Genomic DNA, 22,158 nt, shown 5'->3' on the forward strand with positions numbered 1-22,158 from the left:
GAGCTGATAACCAGCAGATGAAATCACTGGGAACCATATAACTGTTGGGGAGAAGCTGCCGGTGACCATACAAATGAATGGTATTCCTATGTGCTGGTCATCTCAGCATGACAGCTGTGTGCAAGGAGAAAACCCGCAGTGGAATGCAGCATCAGCAATCAGATAAGCTGCGGAAATTTCTACAAAGAAGGCAAATGGCTAGCATATGACATATCACACATCAAGTCTCAGCTAAAAATGGGGGTTTCCAACAGTAGATGATCTAATGATTAGACATATGGACAGAAGGGCCCTGATGAGACAACCTCTTTAACCCCTTCATGACCCATGACCTTAAAGACCTTGCCGTTTTTTGCAATTCTAACCAGTGTCCCTTTATGAGGTAATAAATCAGGAACGCTTCAACAGATCCTAGCGGTTCTGAGATTGTTTTTTCGTGACATATTGGGCTTCATGTTGGTGGTAAATTTAGGTCAATAAATTCTGCGTTTATTTGTGATAAAAACGGAAATTTGGCGAAAATTTTAAAAATTTCGCAATTTTCACATTTTGAAATTTTATTCTGTTAAACCAGAGAGTTATGTGACACAAAATAGTTAATAAATAACATTTCCCACATGTATACTTTACATCAGCACAATTTTGGAAACACATTTTTTTTTTGCTAGGAAGTTATAAGGGTTAAAATTTGACCAGCGATTTCTCATTTTTACAACGAAATTTACAAAACCATTTTTTTTAGGGACCACCTCACATTTGAAGTCAGTTTGAGGGGTCTATATGGCTGAAAATACCCAAAAGTGACACCATTCTAAAAAATCCACCCCTCAAGGTGCTCAAAACCACATTCAAGAAGTTTATTAACCCTTCATGTGCTTTACAGCAGCAGAAGCAACATGGAAGGAAAAAATGAACATTTAACTTTTTAGTCACAAAAATTATCTTTTAGCAACAATTTTTTTATTTTCCCAATGGTAAAAGGAGAAACTGAACCACGAAAGTTGTTGTCCAATTTGTCCTGAGTACGCTGATACCTCATATGTGGGGGTAAACCACTGTTTGGGCGCACGGCAGGGCTTGGAAGGGAAGGAGCGCCATTTGACTTTTTGAATGAAAAATTGGCTCCACTCTTTAGCGGACACCATGTCACGTTTGGAGAGACCCTGTGTGCCTAAACATTGGAGCTCCCCCACAAGTGACCCCATTTTGGAAACTAGACGCCCCAAGGAACTTATCTAGATGCATAGTGAGCACTTTGAACCCCCAGGTGCTTCACAAATTGATCCGTAAATATGAAAAAGTACTTTTTTTTTTTTTTTTTTTTTTTTTTTCACAAAAAATTTCTTTTCGCCTCAATTTTTTAATTTTCACATGGGCAATAGGATAAAATGGATCCTAAAATTTGTTGGGCAATTTCTACCGAGTACGCCGATACCTCATATGTGGGGGTAAACCACTGTTTGGGCACACGGCAGGGCTCGGAAGGGAAGGCGCGCCATTTGACTTTTTGAATGGAAAATTAGCTCCAATTGTTAGCGGACACCATGTCGCGTTCGGAGAGCCCCTGTGTGCCTAAACATTGGAGCTCCCCCACAAGTGACCCCATTTTGGAAACTAGACCCCCAAGAAACTTATCTAGTTGCATACTGAGCACTTTTAGGCCATGTTCACACAGTGCGTTTTTTACTGCGGAACCGCAGCGTTTTTGCCGCTGCGGTTCCGCAGCTGTTTTCCATGCAGGGTACAGTACAATGTACCCTATGGAAAACAGGAACCACTGTGCACATGATCCTGAATTTCAAAAAAAAAGCCGCGCTGAATAGCTGTGGGAAAAAATAAGTACCATGTCACTTCTTTTTTCGGAGCCGCAACGGTTCTGCACCCATAGACCTCCATTGTGAGGTCAAACCCGCAGTAAAACCCGCAGATCAAAAATAGATCTGCGGGTTTTATTGCGGTTCGTGGTGCAGAACCGCTGCAGGAGGAAGTGCGGGGAAGCGGGCGGAAGTGCGTGGGCGGAGTGTGGCTGCCCCGATCCCACCCCCCCCATGCTCCGATGCCCCTCCCCCGTGCTCCGATGTCCCCCCCCGTGCTCCGATGCCCCCCCCCATGCCCTAATCTCCCCCCCTTATACTTACCCGGCCTCCCGGTGTCCGTCCGGCCGTCTTCTCCCTGGGCGCCGCCATCTTGCAAAATGGCGGGCGCATGCGCAGTGCGCCCGCCGAATCTGCCGGCCGGCAGATTCGCTCCAAAGTGCATTTTGATCACTGAGATATAACCTATCTCAGTGATCAAAATAAAAAAATAGTAAATGACACCCCCCCCCCTTTGTCACCCCCATTGGTAGGGACAATAAAAAAATTAAGAATTTTTTTTTTTTTTTCACTAAGGTTAGAATAGGGTTAGGGTTAGGGGTAGGGTTAGGGGTAGGGTTAGGGTTAGGGTTAGGGTTAGGGTTAGGGGTAGGGGTAGGGTTAGGGGTAGGGTTAGGGGTAGGGGTAGGGTTAGGGGTAGGGGTAGGGTTAGGGTTAGGGGTAGGGTTAGGGGTAGGGTTAGGGGTAGGGTTAGGGGTAGGGTTAGGGTTAGGGTTAGGGGTAGGGTTAGGGGTAGGGTTAGGGGTAGGGTTAGGGGTAGGGTTAGGGGTAGGGTTAGGGGTAGGGTTAGGGGTAGGGTTAGGGTTAGGGGTAGGGTTAGGGGTAGGGTTAGGGGTAGGGTTAGGGGTAGGGTTAGGGGTAGGGTTAGGGGTAGGGTTAGGGGTAGGGTTAGGGGTAGGGTTAGGGGTAGGGTTAGGGGAAGGGGTAGGGGAAGGGGTAGGGTTAGGGTTAGGGGTAGGGGTAGGGTTAGGGGTAGGGGTAGGGTATTTTCAGCCATTTTAGCCCTAAAAAGCTTCCTAGGAAACACACAGTCTCTGCATAGAAAACTGCATAAAAAAAAGGATCAAAAAACGCATAAAAAAACGCATCAAAAAAGGACAAAAAAAGGACAAAAAAAAGGACCAAAAAAAGGACCAAAAAAAGGACCAAAAAAAGGACCAAAAAAAGGACCTGCGTTTTCTGCCAAGAGCTGCAGTTTTTTAAAAAAGTCCTGAAAAAAAAAGGATGGAAATCAGGAACGTGTGAACATACCCTAAACCCCCAGGTGCTTCACAGAAGTTTATAAAGCAGAGCCATGAAAATAAAAAATAATTTTTCTTTTTTCAAAAATGATTTTTTAGCCTGGAATTTCCTATTTTGCCAAGGGTAATAGGAGAAATTGGACCCCAAATGTTGTCCAGTTTGTCCTGAGTACGCTGATACCCCATATGTGGGGGTAAACCACTGTTTGGGCGCACGGCAGGGCTCGGAAGGGAAGGCACGCCATTTGGCTTTTTAAATGGAAAATTAGCTCCAATCATTAGCGGACACCATGTCACGTTTGGAGAGCCCCTGTGTGCCTAAACATTGGAGATCCCCCACAAACCACACCATTTTGGAAACTAGACCCCCAAAGGAACTAATCTAGATGTGTGGTGAGGACTTTGAACCCCCAAGTGCTTCACAGAAGTTTATAACGCAGAGCCATGAAAATAAAAAAAATATTTTCTCAAAAATGATCTTTTAGCCTGCAATTTTTTATTTTCCCAAGGGTAACAGGAGAAATTTGACCCCTAAAGTTGTTGTCCAGTTTCTCCTGAGTACGCTGATACCCCATATGTGGGGGTAAACCACTGTTTGGGCACATGTCGGGGCTCGGAAGTGAAGTAGTGACGTTTTGAAATGCAGGCTTTGATGGAATGCTCTGCGGGCATCACGATGCGTTTGCAGAGACCCTGATGTGGCTAAACAGTAGAAACCCCCCACAAGTGACCCCATTTTGGAAACTAGACCCCCCAAGGAACTTATCTAGATATGTGGTGAGCACTTTGAACCCCCAAGTGCTTCACAGACGTTTACAACGCAGAGCCGTAAAAATAAAAAATTATTTTTCTTTCCTCAAAAATGATGTTTTAGCAAGCATTTTTTTATTTTCACAAGGGTAACAGGAGAAATTGGACCCCAGTAATTGTTGCGCAGTTTGTCCTGAGTATGCTGGTACCCCATATGTGGGGGTAAACCACTGTTTGGGCGCACGTCGGGGCTCGGAAGTGAGGGAGCACCATTTGACTTTTTGAATACAAGATTGGCTGGAATCAATGGTGGCGCCATGTTGCGTTTGGAGACCCCTGATGTGCCTAAACAGTGGAAACCCCTCATTTCTAACTCCAACACTAACCCCCCCACATCTCTAACCCTAATCCCAACTGTAGCCATATCACAACCCTAACCACAACCCTAATTCCAACCACAACCCTAATTCCAACCCTAACCCTAAGGCTATGTGCCCACGTTGCGGATTTTTGAAAAATCCGCGGGTAAAAGGCACTGCGTTTTACCTGTGGATTTTCCGCGGATTTCCAGTGTTTTTTTGTGCGGATTTCACCTGTGGATTCCTATTGAGGAACAGGTGTAAAACGCTGCGGAATCCGCACAAAGAATTGACATGCTGCGGAAAATACAACGCAGCGTTTCCGCGCGGTATTTTCCGCACCATGGGCACAGCGGATTTGGTTTTCCATAGGTTTACATGGTACTGTAAACCTGATGGAACACTGCTGCGAATCCGCAGCGGCCAATCCGCTGCGGATCCGCAGCCAAATCCACAACGTTTGCACATAGACTAATTCTAAAGGTATGTGCACACGCTGCGGAAAATGCTGCGGATCTGCAGCAGTTTAGCATGAGTTTACAGTTCAATGTAAACCTATGGGAAACAAAAATTGCTGTACACATGCTGCAGAAAAACTGCACGGAAACGCATCGCTTTACATTCCGCAGCATGTCACTTGTTTCTGCGGATTCCGTAGCGGTTTTACAACTGCTCCAATAGAAAATCGCAGTTGTAAAACTGCAGTGAAATGTGCAGAAAAACCGCGGTAAATCCGCCATAAATCCGCAGAGGACCAGAATATGTGTGCATATACCGAAACCTTAACCCTATTCTAACCTTAGCGGGAAAAAAAAAAAAAAATTTATTGTCCCTACCTATGGGGGTGACAAAGGGGGGGGGGGTCATTTACTATTTTTTTTTATTTTGATCACTGTGATAGGTTATATCTCAGTGAGATTAGTGTTTCCAGCCATGGCCGATGATATTGCAGCATTGGCCATGGCTGGATTGTAATATTTCACCAGTTTTAATAGGTGAAATATTACAAATCGCTCTGATTGGCAGTTTCACTTTCAACAGCCAATCAGAGCGATCGTAGCCACGGAAGGGGGGGGGGGTGAAGCCACCCCCCCTGGGCTAAACTACCAATCCCCCTGTCCCTGCGGATCGGGTGAAATGGGAGTTAACCCTTTCACCCGATCTGCAGGGACGCGATCTTTCCATGACGCCACATAGGTTGTCATGGGTCGGATTGGCACCGACTTTCATGATGCCTACGTGGCGTAAAAGGTCGGGAAGGGGTTAAGGACTGGACATATGGATAGCGAGGTGCCATGATGTGACAACCCTATTAAAAACTGTTCTCTCGGTTATGAAACTTTGGTGACAACTAATATGGTACCAAATATTCATCCCACAATAAGTTGTCAGACACCCTGAGGAAGAAGGACTGTGATTCCTTCTAAACACGACAGTTTCTGGCTGCACCAAGGACCCGCTGCTTCGCTAAGGGTATATGCACATGATCAGGAGTTGTCAGTGCTTTGGAAGCAGCACATGTCCGCTGAGTCCAAAGCGCCGCCGCTATTGAACGCAGGCGATTCCGCATGTGTGCACTGAACTGTGCGGAGTCACCGCATCCTATACATTGTACAGATGAAATTTATTTTGCGTAGGCTCGCGTCTCCACAAGATAAATAGACATACTGCGGTATCTCCATGGGCACCGGTGCACAAACAGTGGAGATGGGATTTCTGGAAATCCCATCCACTATGCTGTAACATCTGGCCACTGAATCATGCAGCGCCCAACCTGCAGCGTTCACCGACTGCTTACTGGAAATCATAGCCATAGAAGACTAAGTGTCTCATTTATCTGGATACATGTACCAACAGCGCTGCCTATACCCAGTGCATTAGAACCAAGCGTGTCTCTCTGTGGTTGATCAGGGGACACTTCGTGACTATTGCTCCCCGAAATCTAACATCAGTTCCACTGCATTAGGCTAGGTTCACAATTGCGGTTGAGTCTGCAGCGTTTCGTGCGCAACTGCAAACACATGATAACGCAGCGTTTATCTGCATCAACTTATGCATGACGGATAAAAAAACTCAACGTTGCATGCGTTTGCGTTTTTTTATGTGCATGCGTTTGTTATGAAAAAATTTTTCAAGGAGAATTTCCTTGACAAGCCACTCCCAATGGGCGTGGCTCATGGGATTTCTGTATATAGACCCTTGTGCAAATGCAAGCGAACGCATGTCCTTGCATTCCCATAGACTGTAATGTGTTGTTTTGACGCACTCCTTCTGCAAGCGTCCACATATATATGGCGGCAGAAGTTTGAAGCCAAAAAAATTCTGACATGGTGCGTTAGCCGCGCACCACGAAAATCCACGTGTAAGCAAACGCGGGCGACCGCATGCACCTGCGTCTACAATGATAAAGATATGAAATCATGGTGCATGCGGATGTATGCGTGAGACACAAGCGGCGTTACATTGGAGACAAGGCACGTATCGTCCGTACACCATAGAATAGGGGCGCCAAGCAGGGAGGGGGCACTCTATTCACATGACTGCAATGGGTAAGCTTGATCCTTCATCTGCTGCATTGAATATATTGTATCTGCGCTACTTTTTTTAAGGGGATACCGGCTGGACCCTGCATATGTGATCACTGCCAAATCAAAAGGGATGTCTATTTCCTTTAGTTCCCCCGCCTATGCTTGGCTATCGTCATGTCTCCTTCCTGTTGTCCTCTTTTAAGTGCATAGTGCATATAGCACTTTATTGCAATTGTCGATAGTGTGTTATTTCTATAATAAATACTTTACATATTTTTATAATTATGTGGTTTTGGACGTTCTTGCTCCGTTTTTTTGTGTTGAATGGAATAGGGGGTAGCGCGCTGGTATATGGGGATACCTCCACTACAGTCCGGCCGGCAGGCTACACACAGAGCCGTCTTACTACCAGCAGCTTCACAACAACCAGGGTTTATTTTCTCGTTTTTAGCAATATCTGAACAGAGACAATACGTAATTGGAACTACAAATGCCAGCATGCCCTCCTTGCACACTTTATAGCCTGCTGGGAGTGTCATGTGCCCAGTCCCCACTCCATGCAGCAGCCCGCCTACGGTCACTCACATCTTCTTAGCCACATCGGTTTCCCTGAATTGCTCCTTCATCCTGACGCCCCGAGTCCTCTCCGCCACGAGTGATTCCCCACTCAGTGCTCTTGCAGACGCCACTTCCGGTAACCTTTCACCTCGCCATAGAGTTAAGCAGTGCAGGAGGCGAGGTCTCAGACACGTACAGCGACACCGTCCGGTCGGAGTGTAGACTGCAGTTTTACAGGGCTGCCACTTGTTCCTCTGAGCTGTTCAGGCTGGACAAGCAATGGATGAGGCTATGACGTGGGCGTACGTCACAGTCCTTCTATCCGCGGGCAGCCGGTCATATACGACGGTGTAATACGCTCTTGTGGGGATATAGGAGCACAGCATGGGCCCATAGCCTGAACAGATCAGATTCATGAATGCCAAAGTGAGGCTACGGCCACTGTTGTGCTTGGCTGCGGAACGTGCGGGGAGACACTTTCACCTTCAGGCTGCCGTCACACTATCAGTATTTGGTCAGTATCTTGCATCAGTATTTGTAAGCCAAAACCAGGAGTGGAACAATTAGAGGAAAAGTATAATAGAAACATATGCACCACTTCTGCATTTATCACCCACTCCTGGTTTTGGCTACAAATACTGAGGTACAATACTGACCAAATAATGATAGTGTGACGGCAGCCTAATTCGGCATTTTCCGTGATTTTTTTTCCTCTTTCCATATGGTCCCTTTAAATAGGCGTACTCAGGGTTGATGATTGACGGCCCTTCCAACCAATGCTTGTGCCGTATTCAGGTGCCTGAAACCACGCCCACTTCCTGTGAATCCTACTATAGGATTGGCTGAAGAAATTTCGGTCTTTCTTTCCTTCCTCTCTACGAGAGACGGTACCAAGATGGTGAGTGTCGGCGCTGTATGTGTGCGATCTGTGGAATATCCGCGCCATCCTGCCTCGGGCACCGAGCAGCGTGTGATGTGCGGCTCCAACGGCAGGAGCGCGGCTGCTGGCGGGATATTAGTGCGGGTAGAGAGCTCCGGAAACCCGCCCTGCTGTGGGCCCGTGTGGCGGCAGCTCTGGGTGTGCGGACTGGCCCGGGAGCACGGTTACTCTGGGCAGTGGCCTCCCCAGGGCAGCGCTGCGGGTAGTGGCACCACGTGATCTGGCCATACCTGAGTGGGTGCGGCGGGCTGCGGAGTGTCCCCGCCTGACCCAGGCCGCGGCGCCAGGCATGAGTGCGGCCTGGATGGAGCCAGTTAGGATGGCTGGGGTCTTTCCTCCCACTCGTGGGCCGGTGCCTGATAAGCCGTGCACAGTGCCATGCAGCCCCATGGGCAGTAAGTCGGGTAGAATGTGCCCATCCGTTATGATTGCAGGCCCCTGGCTGTGGAAAGCTCTAAAACCTAGTGTGGACACAGCCTTAGGGGGCTGCAGTAAGGCTATGTTCACATTAGCGTCTCCCGACGCAGCTGCGGCGACGCATGCACCCCTATATTTAACATGGTGGGCGCATGGACATGTGTTGCACTGCGTTTTGCGACGCATGCGTTTTTTTTGCCGCAAGCGTAGTGCACAGAGGACGCAGCAAGTTGCATTTTTTTTTTGCATCCATTTTTCGGCAAAAAAGGACGCATGCGTCGCAAAACGCAGCGTTTTAGCGTGCATTTTGTTGCGTTTTTGTTTGCGTTGTGCTGTGCGTCGCCGACACAGCCCCGCACAACGCAAATGTGAACGTAGCCTAACTGGCCATGAAACCGTGCTGCGGGCGGTACCACGTGTCGGCCCCACTGATCCATAGGATAGAGATGGGAGAATGGCATTGCGGACTCTCCATCTGCCACCGCTAGCACTGCGCGCTCCTGGTCTCCCAGCCCCCATTTGATTAGCTAGGCTGGTGCTGTCTGTTGTGTCCATCTGCCGCAATGATATCGCACTAGCCTGGCTGATGAAGAGTCGGGCGGTAAGGGGATTCACAGTGCTTGCATCCAGCGGCCACAGATTACGGACCTGGCCCATCTCTATAGGTCAGCAATAAGAAAGTACCGTGGAGCTGGAGAGATGTCTGCAGGGATCTGTCTTTACACCTGAAGCTCCATGGTTATCACAATGAAGGAATACATGTGACCCTTTAGGATTTCTACCCCTTTAATATAGCCATAGAAGTCAATCATGCCACGTATTGTCATGTTTCCATTCATTTCTAGCTCGCCCTTTGAGGCCTAGCAGCTGGACACATCAGGATACTTACTAATCATAGAAAAGAGTTGGAAGATAATAGAAGTTTACATTTTTTTTTTCTTTTAGAACGACAGCGTCACTATTAGAACTCGGAAGTTCATGACCAACCGGCTGCTTCAGAGGAAGCAAATGGTAAGTCGCCCTGTCTCTAGCTGCTTAGGAGAGATGTATATGGCTTTGGCTGCGTTCTTGCCTTACTTTGGGAGGATGGGGTCATTACCTTAGACTATTGCATTAGTTGCAAGGATCTTTATTATAATCTGTATGTTGTGCTTCTTGCATTTAGGTCATAGATGTCCTTCATCCGGGGAAAGCTACTGTCCCTAAGACCGAAATCAGGGAGAAGCTGGCAAAAATGTACAAGACTACCCCAGATGTGATCTTTGTCTTCGGTTTCAGGACTCACTTTGGTGGTGGCAAAACTACCGGCTTTGGAATGATTTACGACTCTCTAGACTATGCTAAGAAGAATGAACCCAAGCACAGACTGGCCAGGGTAAGTGTCAGTAGTGGTTAAAGCTGTTTCTTTCTCCAAAAACTGTTTATTGATATATTCACTATTGGTATGTGCACATGTTAAGAATTTGCAGAAGAAAACTGCAAGTCCTTGAGTGTTGGTAGGAAGAACGCTGCAGAAAATATAAGAGTTTTTGCCCCACCTGATAACAGTGACTTAATGGGCGAACTGCTACTTTTGAAAAAGTCTTCTATCTGATGTAGATCTACTGAGCTCTCTGAATGCTTATCTCAGCTTTCTGTGGTCAATCTGTAATGGGCTGGAGTTATACAGAGCTCTGAATATGAAGGACTACATAGCAACATGTTTACTAGTCTAGTGATAACCTGCTTATAAATCAGTGATATTAATCACTAGAGGACAAGTAAACCCACTGCCATGTAGTCCTCCATACTCATGATCTCTATAACCCTGCCCCTACCACTGATTGGCAGATTTCTGTATAAAATCTGGGGTGTGAGCGGGGGTTATGCAAAACTCCGCATTCAGAGAACTGGTAGATCTGCAGCAGAGAAAACAAAGATTTTATCAAAACTGCAGAAAGCAGCCCGTTAAGTAACACATCAATGGCAGCATTGTTTCTTCCCCCATATAATGCTGAGCTAGCAAAAACTTGCTGCCAGATCCACTTTAATGCACAACTGGTCTCTAACCCCACGTTTTGCCTTTTGAGTAGGATTCCCATCATTCATATGTACTAATATAGATATTTAATTATTAGAGCAGAGGTCTTTTCCCCAAGAAAACATGCCTGCTTTTATCGCACAGGAGCCAGGGTATTATATGTATTGTAAGATGAGATGCCCACATGCATTACAGATATTCACTTCTTTGCACCTAACGTGTTTTGGATATGTTTAACAGTTTCCTATAAGTTGGATAACTTGATATACTTCTTATAGCATGGTCTCTATGAGAAAAAAAAGACTTCAAGAAAACAGCGTAAAGAAAGGAAGAACAGAATGAAGAAGGTCAGGGGTACAGCCAAAGCTACCGTGGGTGCTGGTAAAAAGGTAAGTGTAAAGCACAGTAGTTTGTAGTGTCTCTTTAAATGTCATGGGTTCTCACTAGTAACTTTTTAAAATTGCTTTTGTCTTTGTTCTCCCCTGTTGTACAGAAGGTAACACTTCCTGTTGAGGATTAGTATGTAGTCTGCCAGATCATAGTATTTGCTTTACTTCATAAAATGTAGTGATGAGAACTCATTGAAGTTTAATACCAGTATTGTCTATTCGATTCTGAACCTAAAGTGCAATGGCTCGAGTACGATGGTGCTCTGAATCTGACAGTGGCGAGGCAAATGTCCTCTTCTGAACTCTTCCTCTGATGGTTCACTTTTTAAGTCAAGACCCTAAAATGTCTTTCTGCATCCTTGGGGGCTACATAAAATACTTGTCAGCCATTCAGATCTCGAAACCAGACTTGCTTAATTAGTAGTAGTGCTAGGCTACTTGGCTAGATTTAGGGCTTGTGTGTGCAGGAATACTGTCTTAAGGTACCTTCACACTAAGCGACGCTGCAGCGATACCGACAACGATGTCGATCGCTGCAGCGTCGCTGGAGAGCTGTCACACAGAGAGCTCTCCAGCGACCAACGATCCCGAGGTCCCCGCGTAACCAGGGTAAACATCGGGTTACTAAGCGCAGGGCCGCGCTTAGTAACCCGATGTTTACCCTGGTTACCAGCATAAAAGTAAAAAAAACAAACACTACATACTTACCTTCTGCTGTCTGTCCCTGGCGCTGTGCTTTCCCGCACTGACTGAGCACAGCGGCCGGAAAGCAGAGCGGTGACGTCACCGCTGTGCTTTCCGGCTGGCTGATGCAGGAGGAGTGCAGAGAAGCACAGCGCCGGGGACAGACAGCTGAAGGTAAGCATGTAGAGTTTGTTTTTTTTTTTTACTTTTACGCTGGTAACCAGGGTAAACATTAAGTTACTAAGTGCGGCCCTGCGCTTAGTAACCCGATGTTTACCCTGGTTACCAGTGAAGACATCGCTGAATCAGCGTCACACACGCCGATTCAGCGATGTCAGCAGGGAGTCCAGCGACGAAATAAAGTTTTGGACTTTCTGCAGCGACCAACGACATCACAGCAGAATCTTGATCGCTGCTGCGTGTCAAACACATCGATATCGCTAGCCAGGACGCTGCAACGTCACGGATCGCTAGCGATATCGTTGTGAAGTTGTTTAGTGTGAAGGTACCTTAACCCGTTCACTGTCTTAGTATGCCTTACATCTCTTGGAGGAATTGTCACAAGTTCTCCTTTGCTGAACTCTAATGTAAAGAAGCTACTTTCTTTCTTGAATTTAAGTTTGACTTTCTTCACCTTTTTCTTGGTTCCCACATGACATTGGGGTACATTACCACTTAAGTTTCTGCTGCAGATTGCATTACAAGATTGGCATCAGTTATACTCTGATTTCACATAAAGTTGTAAAGGATGGAATTCTTGCTGAAAAATCCACCACGTAAAATGACATACTGCTGAAAAATTGTATTGCGTGTCAATTCTCAAATCTAATTCAGTTTGCTTCTAATGTGCCCACGTTGCAAATTTGTGTGCGGATTTTTCCGCAACTCTTTTGAAAAATCGTCAGGGAAAGCGCACTGCGTTTTACCTGTGGATTTCCTGAGTTTTACCTGCGGTTTTACACCTGCGGATTCCTATTGAGGAGCAGGTGTAAAACGCTGTGAAATCTGCACAAAGAATTGACATGCTGCGGAAAATACACCGCTGCGGTTCTGTGCAGTATTTTCCGCAACATGTGCACTGCGGATTTGGTTTTCCATAGGTTTATAATGGTACTGTAAACCGCATGGAAAACTGCTGCGAATCCGCAACGTGTGCACATAGCCTAATAAGAAGCAAATGACTTGAGGATTCATTAAGATTATTAGCTGCTTTCTTATTTAGCAAGACTTAATTTCTGTCTATAGTTTTGTATGTTGTAACTTGACACTTTCTGCCTTTTTTTTTTATTCCACACTTTCTTGGCATTCTTTAGAAATGAAGTGATCAGCAGGTATAGTGATTGCATGAGTGTGACTGCTATTCCCACCTCGCACTTCATACCGTCCCATTTTAGGTTTGCGTTGGACTACCGGGTCATAATCCCTGTGCCTGTGTTACTATCACGAGCTTTACATGTCCTGACTGTCAGAAGGACATTGTCATTGTACACCACATACTTTAAGAACATATTTATATTTGATATATCCGAGAAAGCACTAGGCCTAGGTATATGGCATTTCCAATATCAATCTCACCAAAAAAGAACTCATAAGGAAGTCAAACACCCAATATAAAATTAAACAAATTTTATTCCAATATGATATATAATACAACATTAACATACATATAAAAAGGAACACAGACAAAGACACTGCCAACACTGGCATGCACCAGAAAAATAGCATCTTGCAATATCATTAGATTATTCAGTATACATAGAAAAAACCACTGTCATGAATGAATCACATAAGAGATCAATAAAAGGGAATAAACAATGCTACTGAATTGTAACCATCATACTTAAATATAAATATGCGAGCAGAACTGCTTCATAAATAATTGATCTAAATGAGTGTAGTAACTCAGTAGAGGTACATAAATAGGTAGGTATAGTTAATGATTCGTTATATATAGTTCAAATATTTGTTAATGCTTATATACCCTATGCAGGATTGTCCTGCCTCTGTCTACCAGGAGTGCTTAATGTTACCTGAGTCTGCCAAAGTGCTAAGTGCCCCTATAGGTATTATCCGCTAACCTATAAAGTGTCTAGTGCATGTGTGCTAATAGCCTCACAGCGGTATAAGGTGCTTTAGTGCAACACATAATAGGGAGCAAATATAGGCATAATAACATGACAGGACTAATGAAGCAGAGGGCTTAAGGTGCTAAATGATACATGACCTGTGCGTGCAGATGGTCCCCGACGCGCGTTTCGCGACTTGCTTCTTCCTGGGGGGTTGTCGTATGTTATGACGTGTGATATGACTACCCCCCAGGAAATACGCACACCACTGACTTCCGTCACGTGGTTCACCAGTGTGTTGGCATGACAACCTGAGGTCTCCTGGAGATCTCTATGGTTGACAGTGATGGCTTGCTGTGAGTGCCACCCAGTGGTAGACGCTCATGGCAAGTGAGTAATTCTGTTATATAGAGGCAATCTGAACGTCGCCTCTATGTAGCGTTCGGGTTGTGGCAGCTTCTAGTCTATGGAGACTATTGGAAAAAAAAAAAATAGATATATATATATATATATATATCTATATCTATCACCCATTCGAAATAAAACCGCAAAAGAGATCAAACATACACATATTTGATATATGGCCCTATAGCATGTTCGCATGTGTTCCCCCTCAATCTCTTGATGCACCATCTTCATTTTAAGTTTATTTTTAGTTTACTAAACTTGTAGCTGCAGTGCCTGCTAATGTTTTGCTTTTGTGTTTGCAATATGTCAGACGTTCTTGGATCAATGACTCATAACAGGTTCTAGATTTCCTTTTTTTTTTTTTTTTTTTTCTCCAAAAGCATATATTTGGGGCTTTAAAATAATTTTTTCCATAAGTTTCATTAAAAATGTTAGTTTGCCTTTTGAAGCCCGTGTGCAAGTAAAAAATGGCCCCTAAAGCTGGTCCCGTTTTTAATAGGAGTATTGCATTCCTGTACTATTCTATTGCAAATGGAGTATTGTGCAGTCTCTAATTCTAGCCCAAGGCAATTCTGTCATGTCCATAGTCCTTTTTAAATCCCTTAATGACTGCTGATAATTCTTTTTACAGACCTGAGATATAAGAGAATAACATTCCCACACAGGTGACAATCCAGTAGCTGTACACTATAGTTGACAACTTGCTGCATCCGCCACAATCAGCGCTGGCACCATCCATATGTTTAACCAGTTAGTTGCTGCTGTCAAGTGATTAGATTATATAAATGGCTAACAGTGCGGGGTCTTCCTATTTATTACCATCAGCACCCAGAGATCATGGCTGTGTTGTCCTGATGTTTGCCATGGCAATTCACGGCACCTGAAGGGTTAATTAACTACCTGACCGCAGCTTTTCAATATGTAATGGGGTGTTGTTTTTAAAATGTTATAACTTTTGGGGGTTTTTCAATAAATAGGACCCTCAGTCACTTCAAACCTTGATTTTGTCACAAAAACATAAGTTTTGTACATGTCTTTGAAAAAATGCTACAATTTAAACCTCCTAAAATGCAAACACCGTAACATAACATATTACAAAATGGTTCTGATGTAAAGCAAACATGAGGGAACTGTTATTTATTAATGTTTTTCTGTGGTATGACGATCTGGATTAAAGGGATAATCATTCAAAGTTTGAAAATTGCACCTTTTTTTTAATAGATATATATCACTAAGGGGTTAAATTTATTTTGAATTTAAACTTTATTTTCCTTTTTTTTTTTTTTTTCTTACAGAAGGATTAAAGGATCCAAAGACTCTCTTTATGAAGATTGTACCTCAGTTGTGGACCTTGTAATAAAATGTATAAAAATTGAAGTCCTTGTATTGTTTTGTTTACTTAGACCAGGCCTGCACAACATGCGTCCCGCAAAGCTTTCCAGGATGTGGATGTGACTGCTGCTCCTTCCTGTATTAGCGTCTTTAGACATAAATACATTTGAACACTCTAGCGCCAGAACTGGTGCAGAGGAGCACGTCAGTCTTGACTGGCAGCGGCACTGGTCCCGGCACCAAGAAGCTGTAGAATAAATGTTCTATCATTGTCGGGGGGCAGTGGGGATATTGTGTTTTGGTATTTTGCTGTGTGTGTTTTGCAGCTGGTCTGCGTGCATATGTTGCAGTGAGGGGAAATTTTTGTGCGGAAGCAGTGTGTGCACGTATGGTATTTTTGAGTGCGTGTGTACATTGGGAATTTTGCAGCGTTTCAGTGCGTGTTGCAGTGGGTTAACTATTTAGTTCAAACACCACTGTGACACTTAGGGTTCGCTCACACGAGCGTATAATTTGGACGATTACAATGCAAGAATACATCCCATAGCACTATTGACTAATTTTTCATATGATTGTTTACTACAGCCTAATTCAGGGGGTAGAGCCTGGGTGATTTTTTTTTTTTTTTTTTTTATTACTATTATTATTATTTATGGGGAAAGAATGATCTTTTTAAGGATGCCATGTGGTGAAGTCTGCAGAGACTAAGTCTAGGCATGACATCAGCATGACCTTTGTGCTACATGGAGACAAAAGGATGTGAACATCTTGTCAAAAATAAGGTACGTGGAGGTAAATGTATTTGTGGTCCTGACTGTCTCATCAGTGCTGTGGTTCTTGTATGATCCACAGTCTCATGAACGGTATTTCCTGACAGAAACAATGTGTGTATATACAGTACAGACCAAAAGTTTGGACACACCTTCTCATTTAAAGATTTTTCTGTATCTTCATGACTATGGAAATTGTACATTCACACTGAAGGCATCAAAACTATGAATTAACACATGTGGAATTATATACTTAACAAAAAAGTGTGAAACAACTGAAAATATGTCTTATATTCTAGGTTCTTCAAAGTAGCCACCTTTTGCTTTGATGACTGCTTTGCACACTCTTGGCATACTCTTGATAAGCTTCAAGAGGTAGTCACTGGAAATGGTCTTCCAACAATCTTGAAGAAGTTGCCAGAGATGCTTAGCACTGGTTGGCCCTTTTGCCTTCACTCTGTGGTCCAGCTCATCCCAAACCATCTCGATTGGGTTCAGGCCTGGTGACTGTAGAGGCCAGGTCATCTGGCATAGCACCCCATCACCCTCCTTCTTTGTCAAATAGCCCTTACACAGCCTGGAGGTGTGTTTGGGGTCATTGTCCTGTTGAAAAATAAATGTTGGTCCAACTAAACGCAAACTGGATGGAATAGCATGCCGCTGCAAGATGCTGTGGTAGCCATGCTGGTTCAGTATGCCTTCAATTTAGAATAAATCACCAGCAACGCACCATCACACCTCCTCCATGTTTCACGGTGGGAACCAGGCATGTAGAGTCCATCCGTTCACCTTTTCTGCGTCGCACAAAGACACGGTGGTTGGAACCAAAGATCTCAAATTTGGATTCGTCAGACCAAAGCACCGATTTCCACTGGTCTAATGTCCATTCCTTGTGTTCTTTAGCCCAAACAAGTCTCTTCTGCTTGTTACCTGTCCTTAGCAGTGGTTTCCTAGCAGCAATTTTACCATAAAAGCCTGCTGCACAAAGTCTCCTCTTAACAGGTCATCAAAAATAGAACAAGGAAGCTATGAGCCAAAAAACTATACATTTTATTGATAATATAATTAAAATGTAATATAACATGTTAAAATCCACTAGAGGGGGGGGCAGGTAACAATACAAAAAGAGCAACCATACAAGAGACTATAGTACCACAATACAATACCAAGATTTTGGAAATTAAACGAGGCATGTTGTATCAGAGTAATGAGCAAGGAACCAGCTTCAAAAATAATCACAATATGCCTAAGTAATAAATCCATGTCCGGTTTAAGAGAAAGTGCCAATGTGCATATGTCCAAATAGATTTAGAGGCTCAGTGTGCATATCCCCCCTCAATAAAGCCCACGCGAAATGCGTGTCGGGGTCTCTGCGTCATCTCCAGGTATAGTACCCACAGATCACCATTGATTTTTTTTTTTTTACTGATTTAATCCATACTGCTGTCACTTGTTCCAGATTTACTCTTTCCACTATTAAAGAAGTTATCCACTACTATAACATTTTTTTTTCAGAAATCTTGCTATTATGTGCCACTGACAACATCCACTGTGTTTATTTTAGCAATATTGCCTTTTATCACTGTAGCAGCACATCTTCAGTGCTGGATCCAGCTCTCATGGGGTTACTCAACAACTTCCTTTTTCTTGAGTTATTGTTCTCTAATACTAAAAGTTCCATGATGCTTTGCATAGGCCACGAAGCCCGAACCTACCACACCCTCACCAAAACACACCCAAACCCCCCTCCCTCTATCTTCAAAAAGATTTGTGATGTCATTTCTGTCCAACTTCCTCTTTTACTTTTGTCCAACCCACGCACCATTACACACGGATGGATGGGTAGATATGTTTTTCCATCATACATTATGGCACCACGAGAGAGGGGATCTGCCCATCAAGGACAGGAAACATTCAAGATAAAAGGGGCGGTTCCTCCACATCAGTTGGTTTCCTGTCCTTGACGGGGAACCCTCAAGATGAAGACAGAAGAGGATGCCTGGGCCTAGTCGGGTGGATTTGGGCAGGTGCTGGTCTGCTGCACCCGTCACCAGGTACCGGTAGTCGCCTCGGGGGGGCCGTGTATTCCATGCCCCCTGAGCGAAGCATGGCCACAACCCGTGAGGCAATGCCCGGGAGAAGATGGAGCCTTGGAGGCCATGGCTGTTGCCACAAAAAATCCACCTGCTAATTGTCCTCAGAGGTCACAATGGTGCTCCCTCCCTGTTGACTATGGTGGCCATGCAGCCTGTGAGGCACATCGGTGCCCAGGCTATGTAAGGCTCCTCGGAGGTATTATACCATCCTTGTTGAGCACTGCAGATGGTCCCCTCCTTCCTCCCTGGTCGGTAGCTGAGACAGCAGAGAGGTATGGAGCGATATCTGGCAGCATGGATCTGGGAGTGAGCGTGGCGTGTCGGACGGAGTGGACACTTCAAAGTTTCCTGCCTGGCCGGCGCAATGTTCCCAGGAGGCGGCCACGCGTGCGCACATCGCCGGGAAGCAACACTCGGAACGTTTGTGCAGGGCACTGGGGCAGAAGGGCCGGAATCTTCGGCGCGCAGCGGAAGTAAGGGCCGGGTGTGCGCCTGGAAGTAGAGTACTCATGGACGCTGGAGGGCGGCAGAGCAGCATGCGCAGGACCCGGCGGCGGCACTTGGAGCAGAGGCAGGATCAATCAGGTGAATGGTTAATTGACTAGCGCGTTCCGGAAGTGATTGCCGGAGGTGCGCTTAGATATCATTATACAGCGCAGGTGTTGCGCTAGCGGCGGCAGATGCAGGATCAACCAGGTGATTGATTGCATTTACGTGCACCGGAAGTGGTGCAGGCACGATCAGCCAGGTAATTAATAGGATTAAGACATACACCTGGTTATAGCACACACCAGGGTGCTGAGCAGCCAGTAAAGGCAGGTTCAACCAGGTGATCCATAAAAAAAAATTAAAAAAACAAAAGGAAGTGAATCTATTTAAACGAACCAGAAGTGCTGCCCTGTGTCACCAAACCAGGCTAGGTTGAAGGTGACTACTCTTGTTGCGTGGTGGTGTGTAAGATGGAAAGCTTTTCACCAGAACATTTAATGCCACAGCAAGAGGTGCAGGAGAGGCGGTCTCGCTCAAGTGAAAAGAGCCAGATCCGCCATGGCAGCAGCAGAAGCCGCTTGGACAGCGTACGGACGGATCACCATACCAAGGAGGGGTCCCTAGTCTCATTGGGAGACACGGAGAAAACCAGTCAACCTCCAGATCCGGTACCCGTACTTTGAAAGCGTCCGAGTGGTGAGTGAACTTCGAGAAAGTCCAGCACGCTAATGTCTGTTCTTTTATCTCCGTCTCTCCCCTCTTTTCTTACATACATTGGGGGTGGAGTATAGGAGGTCCCCAAAAAATATAAGGCAAAAGCTAAAAATAAGGAATGTCCCTTGTGTAAAAAGCCTTTAAAGACATCTTGGGGTAAAAGACTGTGTCAGGAGTGTATCAACAAGACAGTGGCGGAGGAAACATCCTCCTTTACGGAGAGCCTAAGATCTCTGATCCAGTCCAAGGTCCCTAGGTCTGTAAAAGCGTTACAGACAGCCGACACAGATGCCAGATCTAGGGACAGATCCAGCCCCTCAGTAGCATCCCAAAGGGATTCCTCGGTGTCAGAGGAGGACTCAGACACAGCCCACTGCTCAGATAGTAGCTCAGAGGAGGAAGATGCATTTCCAGCGGAGGCTACGGACAAGCTTATAAAAGCTCTACCATGGGGCTGGTAGACGAGAAGGCAAAAAAAGACAGCCCAAGAGCTAATGTTCATTGGTCTGCAAAAGAAAAAATGGAGGTCATTCCCTATTAATGAACAGCTACAAGAACTGATTAAGAGGGAATGGCAAAAAACGGAGAAAAAGTCCCAAATAACCACCTCCCTAAAGAGAAGATCCTTTTGAGGAGTTCCCTGGACATACACAGCCTCCAAAGTAATCACAACGGACACCAGTGCATGGGGATGGGGAGCTCACTCAGACACACTATGGGTCCAAGACCCCTGAGCTCAAGAGGAGAAAAATCTATCCTCAAACGAGTGGGAACTCCTAGCAATCGAAAGCGCTAAGGATGTTACTTCCACACTTAACAGGGCATCATGTGAGAGTCCTATCAGACAACCGAACAGCAGTCGCATACGTGAACCACCAGGGGGGCACCCGTTCTCGGTCACTGATGCACATAACCAAGAGACTCATGACTCTAGCCGAGAAGCATTTCCTCTCATTATCGGCTCTGCATATTCAAGGTGTGGACCAGTAACCACTTAAGGCAAGGGAAATGGTCCCTAAAAAAGTCAATTTTTCAACGGATAGTGCAGATGTGGGGGAGACCCAATGTATAGACCTCTTTGCCTCAAAAGCCAACAAAAAAAGTTCAAAAATTCTGCTCCCTGAACCCAGCAGACCGTTGGCAGTAGACGCCTTCAGCATAGAATGGACGTCAGGACTCTTGTATGCCTTCCCACCGATATGTCTAATCCCAGCAGTTCTGAAGAAGGTCAGGGAGGACAAGGCCATGGTGATTGTAATAGCTCCCTTCTGGCCGAAAAGACCATGGTTTTACTGGCTAAGAGTGATGTCAGTGACGGACCCGTCGGTACTCCCGGAAGACCAGGACCTTCTAACACAGGGTCCCTCTAACCACCCGCAGAATTCCGGGCTACATTTGACAGCCTGGCATTTGAACGGTCGTTGTTAGAGAAAGAAGGGTTCTCAGCTGGTTTAATATCCACCTTGCTCAGTAGCAGAAAACCAGTATCGACCAAGATCTATGGGAGAATATGGAAGAAATTCCTGTCCAGCTCAACTGGAGTTCCTGCAAAAGGGCTTAGATCTGGGATTAGCTCTTAGTACCCTCAAAGTACACATTTCAGCTTTAGCAGCCTTATTCAACTGTTACCTGGCAAGCAATAGATGGGTTATGAGGTTTATCCGAGCCTGTAGTAGAGCTGACTCTGTTGCATCCCCTACTCCTCCACCATGGGATCTAAATTTAGTGTTGACAGCTTTGACAGAAAGCCCCTTTGAGCCATTCCGGTAACCATCAATGAGTTTCTTACAATGCTCTGCTGGAATTTTAGACCATTCTTCTTTGGCAAACTGCTCCAGGTCCCTGATATTTGAAGGGTGCCTTCTCCAAACTGCCATTTTTAGATCTTTCCACAGGTGTTCTATGGGATTCAGGTCTGGACTCATTGCTGGCCACCTTAGAAATCTCCAGTGCTTTCTCTCAAACCATTTTCTACAGGAAAGATATATATTTTGGTACCGTGTTAGCCTTTCATGAGCAAGGTGATGAGGGAGTTATGCAAAGCCCTGAAAATCTCCCAGTTGAGGACTTCGGTGTACCATCCTCAGTCGGATGGCCTTGTTGAGAGATTTATCAAGACACTGAAGAGCATGCTGAGAAAAGCCATAGAGAAAGACGGTAGAGACTGGGACTGTCTCTTACCATATCTGATGTTTTCCATTCGTGAAGTTCCGCAGGCCTCCACAGGGTTCTCACCGTTTGAGCTTCTATATGGCCGACATCCGCGAGGTCTCCTGGATATAGCCAAGGAAACCTGGGAAGCAGAAGTCACGCCCCACAGAAGCGTCATTGAGCATGTGGCCCTGATGCTGCAGAGGATTGCAAAGGTGATGCCTATCGTGAAAGAACATCTCCACCAGGCACAAGAAGCTCAGGCCAGGGTGTACAACCGGTCTGCAATAGTTAGGCAGTTCAATCCGGGAGACCGAGTTCTTGTGCTAATTCCGACGGTGGAGAGCAAGTTCTTGGCCAAATGGCAAGGGC

At 45.4% G+C, this 22,158-nt stretch overlaps 2 protein-coding genes across 5 annotated transcripts in view; one reads left to right on the forward strand and one right to left on the reverse strand.

Moving 5' to 3' along the window:
• POLR3A (RNA polymerase III subunit A) overlaps window positions 1-7,458 on the reverse strand; it is a 567,405-nt gene extending 559,947 nt beyond the window's left edge. For all 3 annotated transcript variants that reach the window (XM_069753076.1, XM_069753078.1, XM_069753077.1), the window contains exon 1: window positions 7,338-7,458. In XM_069753076.1, the coding sequence (XP_069609177.1) occupies window positions 7,338-7,378 (41 nt within the window). In that variant the 5' untranslated portion in view covers window positions 7,379-7,458. The remainder of the gene's footprint in view (window positions 1-7,337) is intronic.
• Window positions 7,459-8,059: 601 nt separating this feature from the next.
• Window positions 8,060-15,611, forward strand: RPS24 (ribosomal protein S24). Of its 2 annotated transcripts, XM_069753080.1 has the most exons (6): window positions 8,060-8,208; window positions 9,613-9,678; window positions 9,833-10,042; window positions 10,966-11,076; window positions 13,074-13,091; window positions 15,530-15,611. In XM_069753080.1, exons 1-5 carry the CDS (start codon window positions 8,206-8,208, stop codon window positions 13,077-13,079), a joined length of 396 nt encoding a protein of 131 aa, XP_069609181.1. In that variant the 5' UTR covers window positions 8,060-8,205; the 3' UTR covers window positions 13,080-13,091; window positions 15,530-15,611. The 2 variants fall into 2 exon arrangements, with proteins under 2 accessions (XP_069609181.1, XP_069609180.1); XM_069753079.1 differs by lacking the exon at window positions 13,074-13,091.
• The last annotated feature ends 6,547 nt before the right edge of the window (window positions 15,612-22,158 follow it).

Source organism: Ranitomeya imitator, chromosome 2, assembly GCF_032444005.1.
Source record: "Ranitomeya imitator isolate aRanImi1 chromosome 2, aRanImi1.pri, whole genome shotgun sequence".
Classification (NCBI taxonomy): Eukaryota; Metazoa; Chordata; class Amphibia; order Anura; family Dendrobatidae; genus Ranitomeya; species Ranitomeya imitator.